Source organism: Malurus melanocephalus, unplaced genomic scaffold (assembly GCF_030028575.1).
Source record: "Malurus melanocephalus ecotype Western Australia unplaced genomic scaffold, MMel_1.1 scaffold_30, whole genome shotgun sequence".
Lineage (NCBI taxonomy): Eukaryota > Metazoa > Chordata > Aves > Passeriformes > Maluridae > Malurus > Malurus melanocephalus.
This window is the reverse complement of record NW_026623262.1, coordinates 2,299,239-2,316,398: the sequence shown is the minus strand read 5'-3', so window position 1 is coordinate 2,316,398 and position 17,160 is coordinate 2,299,239. Positions and strand designations below refer to the sequence as shown.

Sequence of the window (17,160 nt, the reverse complement as noted above, 5' to 3'; positions counted from 1 at the left end):
CCCGCCAGCCCGCGGCTGCTTCTGACGTTCCTTTCACTTCCTGAGCGGAGGGGGCGGCCCGAAGAACCGCCCGCCCCACGGCCGCTGCCTGGGCCGGGCTCGGGCCCGCGTCAGGCGCGGCTGAGGCGGAGCGGCGGCCCTGGYTCGGCCCCGGCTCGGCCCCCGCCCCTCGGCACGGCGGGGATTGTGCCACGCCGGCGGCCTTCTCGGAGCGACATGGGCCGTGGGCTGACCGTGCTCCTGCTGCCGCTGGCGCTGCTGGCGGCCCCGGCGCGGGCCCAGGGCGGCCCGGCGGCGGCGGAGGAGGTTCAGATAGAGGTGCTGCACCTCCCCGAGGCCTGCAGCCCGAAGAGCAAGAAGGGCGACCTGCTGAACGCGCACTATGACGGATTCTTGGCTAGCGACGGATCCAAGTTTTACTGCAGGTGAGCCCCCGTGGCACTGGGTCGGGGCCGGACGGTGGGTCCTGCCGGGCGGGGTGCGTGGCACAGCCCGCCCGCTCACCCTAAGCCGGATAARCGGGACTCGGGCGCTCCCGGCGTGGGCAGATTTCGGGGCCCGCACTGACCATATCAGCATCAGTATTTCCCCGTTTCAGCCTTTATTTTTTCTCAGCCGAGTGTTGAAGGTTGCAGAGTTTCACTAGGGTCAAGAGGGAGCGCAGAGGCAAAAGATGGAAATCAAAGACGGCTTTGGTTGAGGCTGCCGGCCGTCGCCAGTGAAGGGGGCTAACAGAGCGTGTAGACCACACTTCGCATAGAGAACCCCCTTGGCAGGGTGGAAAAAATGAACCCCATCATGTTGTCACTTGCCATGTTCTGTGCTCTAATACGTGCAGAAAAACTCAGGTTGGGAGGAGGAGCTCCTGGTAGGAATGCATACTGACAATTTTAGGCAGAAACTTGAATATAGCATGCAATTCCACATTGTTGGCACTGTGCAGCGCAGCCACATTATTACACTACTGGTTTGCACTTTTTGCCTCTTCCCTGTTGCACTTTCCCTTCTGGATTCGTTGTGCCATCCGTTTTACCACAAAGTTATAATTTAGGCTTTTGCTTTTTCACTTTACCCCATCCGTCTAGCCTCAAATAATAGCTTAGCTTATTACAAAATCTTGGTTCATTCCCCCCACTTCTGTAATTTACAAAAAAAAATCAATAGAAGATAATTCTTTATTGACCTGTACTGTTCCGCTTGCATTTCTTTGTGTGTTGAAGTGATGAGTTTGGAACATAGAGTGTTGCTCTCTGGATCTTTTGCTGAGTCGTCGTTCAGTGTAGGGCCCATACTGGGGATGCCTCATTTGACCAGAAGCTGCCTCAAGCACTATGTGAACTGGCCAGAGTGGTGGGGGAGCACACAGTACTGTAGCCAACATTGCCAGCTTCCCCCAAAACACACCTGCATTCTCCATCCCATCCCGTCCTACAGTGATGTGAACTGCTGAAAACATCTTCACTTCTTTTTAGTGCTCCCCACATTCCTCTTCTTGGAGACTTCCTGCAGTGGCACCTTGTGTCTGGCATGCAGTGTACATGGTCAGGAAGATGACATGTTTTTGTAACAAGTTAAAAAACAAGGATTTTTGATTTTAAAAGGAGGTTTGTTTCCCATTACACATATCAAGATTTGACCTGAAATTTTATATGTAGCAGAAAAAGTGTTTATATTCTTGCACTCCAAACATTCTTGTGTGCTGTTAATCTATGTTCTTACTGACTGCGACTTAAAGTTCTATTTATGTAAAACAAAATTAAATTTATTCTTACTCATACACAATTTTTTCTAATAGTCGGACGCAAAATGAAGGTCATCCAAAATGGTTCGTTCTGGGTGTTGGACAAGTCATAAAAGGCTTAGATATTGCTATGATGAATATGTGTCCTGGAGAAAAACGGAAAGTGATAATTCCTCCATCATTAGCATATGGACAGCAAGGATACGGTAAAAAAAGAAATTTTAACTCTAAACTTTGTCTTTCCTCTCTTTTATCCTTTTAAACAGACAGTATTGTAAACGTCTGTAAGAGCTGGTGCTTCCTTTTGGAGGCAGTGCAGCTGTGCAGCCCCAGTTCTGCTCATTGTTCTGCAGTTTAGGTAGTCCTGATCACAGACCTACACCCAGGCCTTGCAGTTTGCATAAGAACTCAGTACAAGCCACCCAATGTGTTTTCCCAAGTATTGCCATAATATGAAAAATTGGCAGCAAAAGGAAGATCTTCATGATCCCTATCAGCATTATTGTGTTAATCTATTAAATCCCAGTCATGTTTGGTTTTTATTATTTGATTGCTACCTGTTTAGCCTTTAATGATAATCTGCATCTTCTGAATAAAATGCAATATAATGCAGTGCAATTAGTCTGAGCAGAAATAATTTGCTTAAAATGCTGCTTACACTCTGAGTAGTTAATGGGTCTCATCATCACGTTACAGAGTAATTGGAGCAGTGCAATGCATGAAATCTGATTTGAATATAAGCTAATTTAGTCTGCAGATTACTTTCAAAAAAGTTCCAGTACAAGTTGTATGCAGTGTTTCAACACTCAAATGTGGATAATTTCAGCTCTGACATGGTTATAGTAGTTTCTGGGAAAAGGTAGCTCCTTCTCTATAATAATACTTTGGTGGTGATATGTTAGAATTTAATGCATTAGTTTTGTCTATAATAAAATTTCATACAAAAAAGGAAAAACAGTGATACAAATAAAGAATGTTCTTTAATACTAATGTTAACTGTTTGTTCCAGGTAGCCCTTGAAGAAAGTAGTATTTTCCTACAGTACACCTGTCCTCTGTCTGAGCATATTCCTGCATGCTGAGGAAGATGCCTGCCTAATCTTGAATTAGAAAAGATGCATGTGGCTTTCTAAATCTTTACATATCTTTTCTTTGTTGGTATGTATATTTGTAAACTACTGGCACTGAATTCTAATATTCTTTCTTTTGAAAGTGATATTTAAATCATGATTTATATTCAGACGTACTTAAAATTTCTACTTTTCTGAAGCGTGAAAAGTTAAAATCTTTTGAACGCTGAAACCTGTAATTTTTACAATGGCTATTTTAGATGAGTAGTGTAATAGTTGTGTTTATCTTCTGTTTACAAACAGTGTAGATTCTTTAGCTTTTCTTCAGTTTATGAAAAACGAGCACAAGCTCAAAATTCTGAGGTTACAGTGTCATGCTGACTAGCTTTGGCAGCTTGCATGTTTTCACATTTTAATTTTACACTGCATGATTTCTTGATGCTCTTTTGGCACTATTTTTAGACCTCATTGGTTTGTTACTTTCTCTTTTAAGTTCCCTTTTTTTGCCAGATACACAATACATGGACCTGTGTTTGTAGGCAGTGCTAGTTTTACATCAGGTGTTAGAAAACACTCTGATCTGGGAATAATGAATTCTAACAGTTGTTTGTTTTTTTAATTCAGAGACCAGGCAAAGTATTCCAGTAGTTTGGGGTTTCTRTGGGTTTTTGGGGTTTTTTTTGTGACTCAGATGACTTACATTCTACTGCTTCTTTATGAGATGTACATTTTAAACACGATTTTACATTGGGTTCTTTTACATTATGTATAATTCATACAAAGTAGGTAAAACATTTTATTGTCTGCTTATTTCTTCAGATAGAAAATACATATGAGCGTTGGTCAATTACTATTATATTTTAAATCAGAGTGCAGCTGTTTGATAAAGACATACATCTCAGAATCAGTGTCTAAATAATACCTGTCATATGACAGGATGTTAAAGAGTGAGAACTCTAGAAATGCTTGTTTTTCATGACAACCATTCACTTCATTTCTGAAAGTACCTGAATTTGATAGTTTTGTCTCAGGCAAGTACATGATTAGAAAGTTTCTCTCGAAATCATTTATCTAATCAAACAATCTTCCTATCTAGATGTACAACATTTAAATTCAGAGTTTAATCTGAATATTAACACAGCCTGTTTTCATTAAAAAATGCTTTATATGCAACTTTATCACACATGTGATCTCTGTCCGTGGTCTCTGATTTCTTAAATGCTTTTTTTTTTCTTTTATTCATAGCACAGGGCAAGATTCCACCCAATGCAACACTGATCTTTGAGATTGAACTTTATGCAGTTAATAAGGGACCTCGTAGTGTTGAAGCTTTTAACCAAATAGACAAAGATGGTGACAAGAAACTCTCTGAACTTGAGGTAATATGATGTAAATTATTTTAAATTAATAATTTATAAAACTATCGTTATAGCTGCATCAGTTTCATTTTCCCATGAGCTGCCTCTGCTACAGTTGATCATGTAAGGTTTCTGTGTGCTTGCACAAATTACACAGTGCAATGCTGAAATTTGCTTTAATATATTAATAAGACTCAGACTTCCTGCAGACAAACTGTAAATGTGTCTGCACTGGAATCACAATACATTACTTGTATGCCCTCAGTGTCCTCGAAGATAGCCGTTGAGTACTGGCATAAAAGTCAACACAGCTGGACTTTTTTCTTTTCTTCTAGATAAGCCAGTATTTGAAAGAGGAATTTGCAAGAGATGGCAAAAAGCGTCATCCCTCGGCCCATGATGAAATCTTAGCTGATATATTTAAGAAAAACGACCATGATGGAGATGGCTTCATATCAGCAAAGGAGTACAATGTCTACCAGCATGATGAACTCTAAATACTTTAAAAAATCTGTGGCTGTTTTCTGGACACTGAATTCTGAATAATAATACTTTGTCACAGATTTTTTGGGGTTTTTTTTTTATAGTTGCATCTTTTTATATCAAAGTGGCTGTAAAAATATTATTTTTAACATTCAGCTAATAAAATGTGTTAGATGTTTCAAAATAAAGAAATCAAATTGAAATAGACCATGATCTAATATTAGTGGTTCCTACAACATTCCAGTCTACAGTACTGCACAGTAGTGTCTCATTTGGTCAAATGCTGATGAAAATTATTATTATTTCTGTTCTGTTGAGCACACAAAAGTTACAGTAACCTTTGACATAGCTGGAACATAACTTTCAATCCCCTGTAAAATAAACAGGGAAGGCAGAATCCCAGAAATTTAACTCTCTTAGACCCCTGCAGGCTCCTTGCCTTGCTTCTTGAGGAAAGGCCATTTGCAGCAATTAGCTAAAAAAGACCTTAAAAATAGGTGAACTCTGTCTGTGGAATGTTAAGATAAAMATATTTTAAAGCAGCTTAAAATAACTCCTGTGATATTAACATAAGGACTTCAGTGTTGAAGAAAAAGCAGTATTTTAAGTGAATTTTTAAACGTTGACTTAGTAAAGTCAAGTTAGTGAGTTTATTCAGCAGCACCAAGTTAAAAATCTACACTATCCTCACTCAATTTACTGAGGTCGAAGATGATGGGAGATACTATATATAAGCATAASTAATTAATTACTTGGGCATTATTCTGGTTTTCCTCACTGGAAATAAGCAAAGAAGAGCAATAGTTAAGAGACGGTACTTTTATCTCATAAACTGTTCTGCTTGYGCAGAACACATCATAACACTTGTGTAACATACTTCACTCTTCTCACCTGAAGAGCAGTGGCTGTACCTGTCAACATGTAATAATCAGATATGCACAGTGAAAGTGGCAGCACAAATCAAAAAACTTCCATATTTGGGTTATCCTTGAAATAATTTAAAAAAGTATAAAAAGGTTTTTTGCTTTGCCAGTGAAAAACAGTGGTGAGAGGTTTAATAGTACCCTGCTCCACAGCACGCCCAGTCCCAGCCCTGGACACAGCTCTCTGGTGTTCCAGTCCTCAACACTTAATTTCCTGAGGCTGGGATGCACCTGTTAAAGAACTTCATCCCTCAAGTCTTGTTGGAGTGTGCAGTTCCATTATTTTCATAAGCTTCCAAACCATTTTCTACTAAGATTTTTTTTTTTTCTGAGCACATAAAGGAAAGTCAAGAACAGCTGTGACATGAAATCCAACTGCAGCAGRTGGACTGGCTGTTTCTTTTCAATAATCTAAACAAACTTGATATACGGTGACAGCACCCTAATATGAAACTCCCATCCATAGTTTCAGTTGTTCCCTTTTTTAACTGAAACATTAGACTGAGCTAAGTTTTAGTGTGTTTTTTAATCCGATACTTCARTTAAAAATTCATGAGAACACTAAATTATTAACAAATATTCTCATTTAACCATCATATGCCAGTGTAGAGAAAGGCAACATTTTGGGGGTATAATAACAAGTTTGTGTAAACAACTTTAAGTACTAACAATATATTTTGACATTATGAAAATATTGTTTAAAAGTATGTTTATCATGATAATGAGAAGGTTCTAGAAAAAAACAGCAATGTCAGGGAATGCAAGTGGGTATTTTAAAGTAGCAAGTCATTGACTGTGAAGCAAAGAATTCAAAGATAACAGCGTAATAAAATGTTTTGCACTTTCACTGCTTTGCATTTCTCAATTTGAGTCATATTTACTAACTCTGGAAAGTTTGTGGCACAGTTATGCCCATGTCTGTGACTTGGGCACTTGCCCAGGTCAGTTACTTCATTCTCTTATGCCAGAGRTCAAAACAGGGCACTGCATGCAGTCGTACATACTTATGTCCATTAAAAGAACACTCCAGGCATCCATAGACTGTCTCCCTTTTAGAACTTCCCATTCCACAAAGGACACAGGGGCCTTTGGGAATGTTGTTATTCAGTAAATTAATTCGGATATGAGAACCATCTCTGAGATAGCTTGTAGAGACATCAGTCATGCTCGCAGCTTTTTCATAATAATCTGCAAAAAGGTCCTCCAAGTAAGGATCAGAGTTAGCAACGATTTCCACTACTCCTTTATCTGAAAAAGAATGCACAAGAAAAGGAGCAATGATTTTTATTATATTATGAACTGTTGTTTAAAAAATGTCAGACTAATTATAGTAATAACTGATTCACAGAACTGTTCTAAGTATACCATATAGATTGCTTCCCATCAAAAACCCTGTGTGATGAAAATTTTTCTTCAGCATCAGTTAGTATACTGACAAAAGTCAGAATTTTTTGTATGTGACCTATGTAATTATGAGAAATAATTTTTAGAAATATACCTAAAAGATAGGCATGAGGCAAGCTTCTGARAAATGGATGCAAAGTCAAATCACAGCTGTGTACTTCCCTGTTTCTATTTCTGCATTTCYAGTTTTATATTCTAAACATTGTAAATGCACTTTTATTTCCTTTTATTTACAAAAATCCCAACATATTTTCTATGTTTAGAAAACTTGGAGGACTCCTTGTTGACCCCCTAGCAGATTTCTGAGCATTCAGACATGCCTGGCATACCTTTTCCCTCTCTCTTAAGTTACTGACTAGTTTAGCTTGAGTGAAAAACTTTTAGGCAGCTAGAGCTGCTGTGATATATCATACCCACTGAAGAYTTATTCACCTAGTGTGGAGTGGAGCAGCATTGAAGATTTGATCCATAAAAATCCCTTGATTAAGAATGGGATACGGTGGAGAAAGAACACCTACACTGAGCAGCCTTTGGAACATGTTTACTGTTCAGCATTTATCTTCACACTCAGATCTGCAGATTTCCAAAGTGCTTGGGCCAAGGAGTGTTAAAAGTTTRAGATCTTGGTCTAAAGCTGCACACAGGGATCATCAGTTTTGCTGGGTGTTGTGTTCATATAAGAACGATAAAAGAGAACTGTGATGGTATCTTGGCCATGTTCCTGCCATGGGAACATAGTGTCTAAGGAGTACGTTCCAATATTGCAGTTAATATTGTTCAGTATTTAAACTTACAGCTTTTGCCCTCTAATAGACTATCATTGTAACATGTATTGCATAACACAAGCTGTAAATGGCAAACACATGAAATGGATTCAATGTTAAGTCAGCTCTATAATTACTCAATACCAGTTTATCAACAGCCATMTATTTTCATTTTAAGATCTCTAGAGTTTGTTGAGCAGCAAGACCATGGATGCGTTATTTCTTAAGTCAGGTTTTCAGATGTAAATTTTAGTAACTATAATAATTTTAATACACTAGAAACTGAGAGGCACATTTTCCATCCTTTTTTTTTTCTTTAAACATTTGACTTGTATAGAAATTAAAGAAACAAAGATACACTTCTCATGCATTAAATAAGACATTTGTATATAAATATCAAAAGTCATACTTCGATAAAACAAATTATTCTTTAATCTCCTTAATTTGGTCAATGAAGATGATCCAGATTTCTCTCTTTCAAATCCTCCTTTTGAAATTGGAGTCACACAAAGTTCTGTAAAAGTTTTTAAAAGAGCAAAATATAAAAGCCGTAATTGCACAACAGTTTAATATGCTTTCTAATCAATAAAGTTAACAGTAATTAAATTTACCTTTTGCTTATGTTTTTAATGGCTAGTACAACTTTTTAATACAAGTCTGCACACAGTAATAGCCCACAGAATCGAGTAACACAGATTTGATGGATATTTTTAAATGTCAGTGGCTTTCAATTAACATTACCAGAACCTGTTTTGGATCATACAAATTATGGCCATGTTAAGGGGTTACAACAGTCAGTATCATACAAATDGAAGCCCTGATTCTGAAGGATAAACATTTCTGTAGTCTTGAGAGTAGAAGTGAAAAATAATAAGCAAGAGTGTGAGCTTGTACTTCTGAAGTACTTGYACTGAGAAGTACTCACTTCTTCCTATACTGAATCAACTATTAAAACATTTTTTAATAAAAATTAATTTTTAAAATAAAAATAAGTGTCATATATCTTTCTATTCACAACTTGAAAGAAAATCTTTGAAGTGAAATATAAGCAGCGCAATTTTTTTTATTAGTTTCTAATTGATGTGATTATTTCCTCCTAAATAACTTCAGATACTTATATGTGATAATGATGTATCAGACCAAAATTACAGCCCCAACAGAAAAAAAATGTTAGCTTAGTTTAGAAGCTGTACACTTTTTTCTTTACTTGTGTCTTTGTATTTGCCTATTTTATGCAAAAACAGAAGCCTGTTCCCTACCAGCTAGAAGTATAACTAAGTGGGGCTTTTTGTTCCATGCAACTGCAGAAATAAAAAAAAAAATACAGTCATTCTAACTTTTAAAAAATGTACCCACTGCAGAGAGTTTCCTAGCACCTGCTTGTTTATCTTTTCAAGCACTGTTTCTCTCAAAAAGTCAGAATTCTTATGCACATAAAATGAATGGCATCAGGGCTTATGTATATCAAGAGYAATAAAAGAGTTTTAAAAACTAAAATCAATATAAATAATTGCAGTAWTGACAGTAATTCACATCGCTTACCGAAATTACCATCCAAATGAATGTAGAGTTCAAACACACTAAAAGCAATAGTTGTRTGTGCAGGAAAAACAATGGCTTTGTCCCGCCCTTTAGAATTCTGATCTTCAATTATCTGAAACTGTAATTTAGAGAATCATCAAAAGGRAAAAAGTTACAAATTGAAGTGAATAAATAAGCAAAATACTAGCTTAACTGCATATATTGAGAATTATAATGCCAGGAGGAAACTTCAAACTTGAAGATCGAATTTCACAACTAAAGAATTTTCTATTAACAACTTTGCATTTTAATAAAGCTTGATACAGAGGGAGTAATTAGCATCACTTAGTGAAAATTATGTGAATGGTTTATAAATGGAAAAGTCAGAAGGCTTGTAGGTTTAATTATTCAAACACATCAAGGGGGAAGGGTGTGGAAAGGACATAAGACAGGGAGTGGGATGCTGACCCTTGAAATAATAGCCTGAAGTTCCAATGTGTTACAGAAGATGACCCTAATAATGAAAGGTTATGCATTTATCATAAAGTCCAACTRAGAAGTAGTAAATTCCACATTTTTGCTGAGGCTTTACCCCAAGCAATGGCTCATTGTCTAGCCATCCTTTCATGCATTTCCCATCCCTCAGTCACATAAGCACTGCTAATGAAAGACCAACTTCTAAATTACTTTACATCAGTACCATTACACTGATTCATTTAAGACTTTTTTTCTAAGCTTACATTATAAAAACAGAAATCAAACCATATTTTATAAAAATGAGGTTTTCATGCTTAATTATTTAAGTTMCAGAACTTTGTCAAGTATATTTACCCTCATTGTCTCTCCACGCATTCCAGTATGGACAGTTAGTGAGCACTGTCTTGTAGTTCGAATACTTTCCATGACCACACACAAAATTTCCATCCTACTTTTTCTTGACTGATGGACTAGACAATGATCAAAGTTTATTTTTCTAAAATCAAGAGGGAGGCAGGARGGAAATTCAGACAATTAGCAGTTTATAAAGCAGCTAAGTTATTTATTTATCAGTAAATAAATCACCACAATGTCTATTTCATAGCAGTAAAACAACTGACCAAGGAGATCTCTGGAAACTTAATATTGATTTTCAGTATTTGGGAACAGAAGAACCAAAAAATTCAAGCAAAGCCAGTATTGTACAAATGTTAGCGAGGATACATGGGACACCCCTGAAAATTCAAAGCCTGTCYACCTAACTCTGGTTTTAGTACCAGTAACTGAAAACAAACCTATATCACTTACAAACAATTGTGAACAATCATGAAAGAAGTGTTTGTAAAAGTATTTCTACAAACAGTGGCAGTTCTATAACACTGAATYTTTTTTCAGGAGACTAGATCCTCTGTCCTCACCCCAGTTATTAATGACAATGTTTGAAGGTCAGAAATAAACSAGGTTAAGTTAGGTACAGAAGCAGAGGTTACAGATGCAAAATGGCATGCACTGCTTGGTAAATAACAGGGTAGCAATATACATCTTTGCAAATGCTAAACGTTGCATCATGCATAGTAAAGCATTTACTGGGATGCACTGCTGGGATTCACTGGGATTGTGACCACGGGACAATCTTTGAAATATGACATAAAGAATTACACCTAGAATTTGTCACATAATGTTTCTACATGTTTAACATTTATGATAGCACCACGGGAAGACCAAGTTAATTTTCAGTGTTCACAGCTTAACAAGAATGTTGGTAAAAGAGTCTGGATTTAAAGAAAAGTCATAGAAGGTTATGAAAAAATCAAGTAGATAAACTTATTTTGCTTTTTCAGAAAAGGCTGTCTAATAACTTCRTAAAACCTTCAAGTACCTAATAATATATGGCTCTCTAGTTCATGAAAGGCAAACAAATCCTATTTCTGAAACATGAAGTTAGGTAACGCAATTCATAGTAAATTTCAAATTTTCAATACTATGGTATAACACAGATGGGAGTTTGGAGAGACTCTTCATTTCTGAATTCAGGGTTGGTTTTTTTTTCTGAGATGCATCATAATTCAAAGAATTTAGAAAAATTGTACAGTCTTATCCCAGTGATCCAAYCTGATACCTCTGAAAATATCAGATGGTGACTGCTACTGATTGACTAAAAATAATCAAAACCTAACAACTTCAGTCTTTCAACATAACTGTAAGGAATATAATTATGGAAACAGAAATTAGAATATAACCTTGTGGTAAGTTCTTTAAGTAATGTTGGTACTTCAACTTCRTGTTTGGTCACTATGCCAAATGAAGCTTTAAAGGCGATGGAATCTGATCCAGCAACATCAAAACCAACATCATTCATTATCTGATTTCCTTTTCTACCATTAAGCGAAACATCTGATTTGTCTTCGTAGTTGAGCAACTGGTAAGATGAGACACCTGAGTAAAAGAAAACAACCTTTGTGTGATGAAAAGTCTGAACACAGTATTTTCACACAGCAAGAATAAATGGTACCATTCCTGCCATGCTACCTACAATTAACCATTTTGATGTGAAATTCAGAGCTACACTGAACACTTGTTTATTAGTGTTACTATGGATGATTGATGGAAAGAGCACACAGGAGTCAGAGGGTTTCTGTGCCTCTCKCTGGCAGAGTTGTGTCCATGCTCCTGGGTGTGATTAGAGCTATTTTCTGATTTCTGTGTTCATCATTATTCTCCTCAAGTAGTACTACCTGTAACTTTGATGGTGATATATATAAATTGCACATGTATTGTGTTCTGGCTTTAATAGCAGAGGCTCTGAAACCCAAAATGACTCAGTGGAGGCCACACAGAATATTAAAACTAGGAATTAAAAATAAGCACAAAAATATTAGGGAACTCTGAATTTTGTCTAGATGMCATTCAGATACCCTATGAATGAGAMATGGGTGTGCCASCAACATTAACTCTRTCTTCGACCTGAGATGTCCCATTTAGAAAGACTTACCACACTTTCYATGGATGCTTATTGATTCCAGGGACTATGTCAATTTATTCTGAAGGTAAACAACAGATTAATTCTGACTTTCTCAAAAGTTTGCATTCAATTATTGTACAGTCAAAAGGTAGGTACCAAATAATTTCTATAAAAACATCTTTGTGATATTAAATACATTTCCATTACACTAAAAGAAAAAATACTAGAATGCATTGGTTACCAAATTAAAATGAACACAGGGATTAGATTTCCAAATACATCTAAGAATCTGGGGTTTATGCCTTTTTTTGTTTTTAATCCTTTSAAGTTTTTAGGATAAACTGACATTATGAAGTAATCTAGTATGAATCCCGTTTGTGTTTATTTTTAACCACAAAAAAGGTTAATATATTTTTCATAATGCTAAAAGGATTGCAAACACTTGTCTTTGTCACATTAAAAAGGAAATTCAATTACAAACCTTTTTGCTTACGTTAAAGGACAATACTTTCTGCGCATGACATTTAACCTTTACAGAGAAGACTAGTAAGGTTCTTCAAGACTTTTTAATGAGGTTTTGCAACCTTTTTCTCAGACTTTTTAATGAGATTTTTCAATTTTTTTTTTATTCAGGACAAGCCAGCTGAATTCTCCTGAATGTAAGACATAGGATTGCAATTTTTCTTATCATGCTTGCATCCTCTTGTGGGATCAAGTAGTATTTCTGTCTTCTTGTGCTCATACTAGTTTGTCTTAGTGGAGTTTTTAACCAATGCATTTGTTGTGCAATTAATATCATAAATGCTTTTGTCAATATTGACATATTTAATAATTTAAAAAGAGTTAAGCTCTTTAATTACACCAARGACATTGCAAACCTGGAAAAAGTCTTATGAAAATGCAATTACATCAGTCAGATGTAATAGCTGTGGTCAAATGCTTCTCCCTGTGCAGAGCCCAGTTCAGGGACTACCAGCATGGAGCAGCTGCAGAACTCAGGCCATTCTTACACATTTAAAAGTGAGTATACAGGGAAAGGTGTACATTTCTAAGCAATTTTTTTGTAGCAATTAATCAACACACATCAGTACATCCCTTAGGAATCTGTGGTTTGTGAAAAAACAAGGCTTAACTGAATTTAATACTGGTTCAAGACATATCAAGGCTTTTTAGTATAATTTTTTTTTTTTTTTTTTGCTGAAAGTCCTTTTTTTCATTTTTTCTTGTCATTTTGATTTGTACTTTTTTTATTAAATATTTATTACATGACTAAGCAAGAAAAATATTATTTTTTTTTTTTTTTTTTAAAGTCCTTCTTTTCATTTTTTCTTGTCATTTTGATTTGTACTTTTTTTATTAAATATTTATTACATGACTAAGCAAGAAAAATATTATTACCCATTTGCTAAGGAAATATCATACTATCTACACAGTTTAAACTATATTTACCGCTCTGTATTTACTAGAAAGCATGCATTTTTCTACTTCGAAGAAAGATAAAAATCTTACCTGCAGAAATTTCTTTCTCTCCTTGAAGAATGTCTTTTAATGTGAAAGGTGTTGAAGCAAATTTAGATTTTTTTGAAAGTGAACATTTTCTTTTTTTAATCACAAGGCTCAGAGGTTGGTATCTATCAGCTTCACTGAGGCTGGGCACTGGAACTAGTCTTCCTCCATCACCAACCTGTTTAACAAAGTTTTTGGTTGCAGCAGCAAACATATTATGACATTAGTAATGATAATAATAAGTGTAGCTTCCAGACATCAAGTGTAGCTTCCAGACATCAAGCCCATGTTCAGTTCTTTTCGTATGGCTCTTGCAAACAAATTCACATGCTTTAAAAAAAACTCTATCAAACTGATTTGGTTTTTTTTTTAAGATTGAGTTATATTTCACYTGGAAAGAATCAACAGCATCTTTAACTACTGAACTTCTGTGGTGTATTGCATGAGACCTCCCTCAGAGCCTTTCAGTCGAGCTCTAATTCTGCACGATGAATAATGAATTACCACTGTAAACTGAGAGGGGAATGGTGCCTTTTTGTTGGCAGTTTAATGCCACTCTTTGAAATCAAAATTAATTGTCATAGAAACAGAAAACTAACTTCCGCAAGCCTCAGGTTCCCTTTAGAGGTTACTGGTGTGCTGCTGTTCGCTGGGTCCTTGCTGCAGCTGAATTCTGGTGTTTTACCAACATMCCAAAAAGCAGCCCGGGCACGCTCTGGGAGGCCACTGGAATTACAYCCTGATGAGCACTGGGAGCTCTCTGAGAGGTGTTGCCTTTCACAGCACTGGCATAACCTGCCTGGGAGAGCTCAGCTGGGCCTGAAGTGTAAGATCAGAGATGGGGACAGGGGGGAAACAGCAGATTAATGTTATTAATCTAGGGATTAATCTCCTAGCCCTGTGACCCAAGGGCTAGGCTTTAGCACAGACTGCTGAAAAACTCACTGGATTGTGAGAATTATGCAAAATAATAAAAGTAAAATTGCAAAAAGAAGTGAGAGAGGAATGAGGAGCAACTTAAGCATCCAAGATAAAAAGCACCAGCGTAAAAATATGGTAAATTGTAAAGAAAAAGAAGAGACAGTATAGAGCACTGTGGATGATCCATGAGAGAGGAAGAGAGAGCCAACCCACTGTCATGTAAACAATGACTTGATTTTCCTGCAAGACTGATGAACACAGAACTGGCTTAACCCTGTAGTACTTCTTCCCAGAGATTCCCTTTGCAGTTATAGCAGGTAATGCATCACTTTAGTAGCAATATTATCCTGGTTGCCAGRTAACAATTGGTTTGATTGGCTTTTATTTCTGAAGTAAGGCTTTCATGTGAAACTATCTTAAAGACTGTTTTTATAATATGAACACTTATTTAACAACTTCCCATTTGTCAATACTTCCGCAAACATTTTTGAAAGTTCAGAGTATCAGGAAGTCCAACAAAAAGAGGAGTGCATTACCTCAGCTAAGATGAAAGGAAAGGCTGCTGGATCWTTCTGCTTACTCTAGAGGGTGCTGAAAAAGCAAGTCAGGTTATATATGGACTTTGAATTGAAAACATGCAAAAGGCTGCAATTAATTCTGGCTGCAATTCATACTACACTATCAGAAAAATCTTGTACATATTCACTCAATCAAAACACATTAACAGAACTGAAAAGATTTTGAAGGGAAGGAAAAGATAAGGCAATTCTAAAATTAAAATTGCCTGATTAATCCTGTATATATGTTACATGTTTGACAGGATATTATTTTTCCTACAGATYATTAAGCCCAGCTGGCACTGTTTATTCAACATGTATTTGTATTTTTCTTGCTCAGTATGCGGTCACAGATCATACTCAATCTGATCTACCTCTAATTTTGATAATGAATACTTTCATTTGCTATGTTTGCATGCTATTCCTGTTACTCTAACACCCTRTAATCCACCATAAATGCTCCAGCAGATGTTTGTGTTGTACTCACGCTTCAGATCAGAGAACAGGAGTCCAAGTACAGTAACATTGCCTGTTCTGAAAACATTCACGAATTTCACACATCCAAGTGAAGAAACTTCAGTTATTTCCTTGCTCCTCCAGCACCAGGCACTTTAGTACTTGGTACACAAGTGTACTTATGAAATTCCAGCAATTCTGCAGCCTGGCATGCTCTCATTTTGGGCAATCAATAAATGAAAACATTTAATTTCCAAGTGCATAAGTTATGCCTGAGTCATTACCGGAATAAAGAAACCTTGCCTTGTCTCACCAAGTTGCGCCAATTAAAATCCTTGCTCACATTTGGGCTCAAGGCTTTCCCTGGGGAGGATCTGGCCTGAAATGTTGTGCTCCCCTTGGCACAAAGCCACATAAGGCCCTGAGAAGGCATCCCCTCTGCCTGCTCCACTCACGACCCTTCACAGGACTTTTCCAGCCTGATTATCTCCCCTGCAGGGAAGAGCAAGGTAGTTTATTTCCTGTGTGAGTTCTGTTTGTTCAGTGGGTCTTAGCCATGGAGTAGTAACAGAGCAAGTATTAGTGATGTATAGTTGATTATTTTTATGCTTAAATACAGTATTATTTTCCTTGCATCATATTGATATGAACATGGAGATTTTAAAGAGTAAAATCTAGAGGACAGTCCTGCTCTCCACATAATACCGGAGGATGCAGAAGGTTTTTTGTAGTTATTAGGTAATTCCATAATGACTTTTGGTTAATACTAGATAGGCTACATTATCCCTTGAAGGAATGTTGGGTACCTATAATTACAGGATGTTKAAAGAGGCATTTATAAACTGATCTAAAGTGGTGCAAACTAGAGATTTGTCCAAGGAACTGAAAATGTGGAACTATTTCATTATTTTTAATCCAGAAATCTAAAACCATCTGTAATCTGCATGAACTGATCTGATTTTAATTTGTTTCTTGTCACAGTCAACCATATAATAAGATTAGCATTATTAAGCAGTCAGTTGAAGGGAGGAAAAAAACCTTAACTGACTGGATAAACTTAGTTGGTGTTTCACTTGAAAGGATTAAACCCACAATCTACACCAAATTATGCTGGTAATTTATTTAGTATCTTCTCAGTGAACAAAAGGATGCCATCATTTCCCAGGTCTCCTGGCRACTGAACAGGAGTGTACCATGTACACTCCAAGTTCCCTCGAACTGTATCACATTTACCTACAGATCTCTGCAAAAATAATAAGTGCAAGAATTGGACATATAAAAATCAGCAAAAGAAAATGCTGCTGAAAAAAAAATTGCTCACAAAATTCCATACTAAGCATATGGCATAGTATTTCCCTGGAAAGATAGGTTTTGTGCAATGTAGATACTGTCATGTTCCAGGAGACAACAAAAATAACATTTTATGGGACAAAATATGGTCCCTATTACATACACACTTTTTGGGTTTTTTTTCTAACAACCTGAGTGGGTTTAATAGCACTTGACTTCTTTTTTGATT

The 17,160-nt window shown here is 36.6% G+C and overlaps 2 protein-coding genes across 2 annotated transcripts; one reads left to right on the top strand and one right to left on the bottom strand.

Annotated features, from left to right (window-relative positions):
• The first annotated feature begins 140 nt into the window (after window positions 1-140).
• FKBP7 (FKBP prolyl isomerase 7) lies at window positions 141-6,108 on the top strand. The gene is made up of 4 exons (XM_057363727.1): window positions 141-425; window positions 1,796-1,947; window positions 4,056-4,189; window positions 4,504-6,108. The coding sequence occupies exons 1-4, from the start codon at window positions 217-219 to the stop codon at window positions 4,663-4,665; spliced, it is 657 nt and encodes a 218-aa protein (XP_057219710.1). The 5' UTR covers window positions 141-216; the 3' UTR covers window positions 4,666-6,108.
• Window positions 6,109-6,467: 359 nt separating this feature from the next.
• On the bottom strand, window positions 6,468-16,699 carry PJVK (pejvakin). The gene is made up of 6 exons (XM_057363728.1): window positions 13,711-16,699; window positions 11,480-11,675; window positions 10,095-10,236; window positions 9,285-9,402; window positions 8,152-8,256; window positions 6,468-6,822 (listed from the first exon to the last, which is right to left on the bottom strand). Exons 1-6 carry the CDS (start codon window positions 13,919-13,921, stop codon window positions 6,521-6,523), a joined length of 1,074 nt encoding a protein of 357 aa, XP_057219711.1. The 5' UTR covers window positions 13,922-16,699; the 3' UTR covers window positions 6,468-6,520.
• Between the last annotated feature and the right edge of the window lie 461 nt (window positions 16,700-17,160).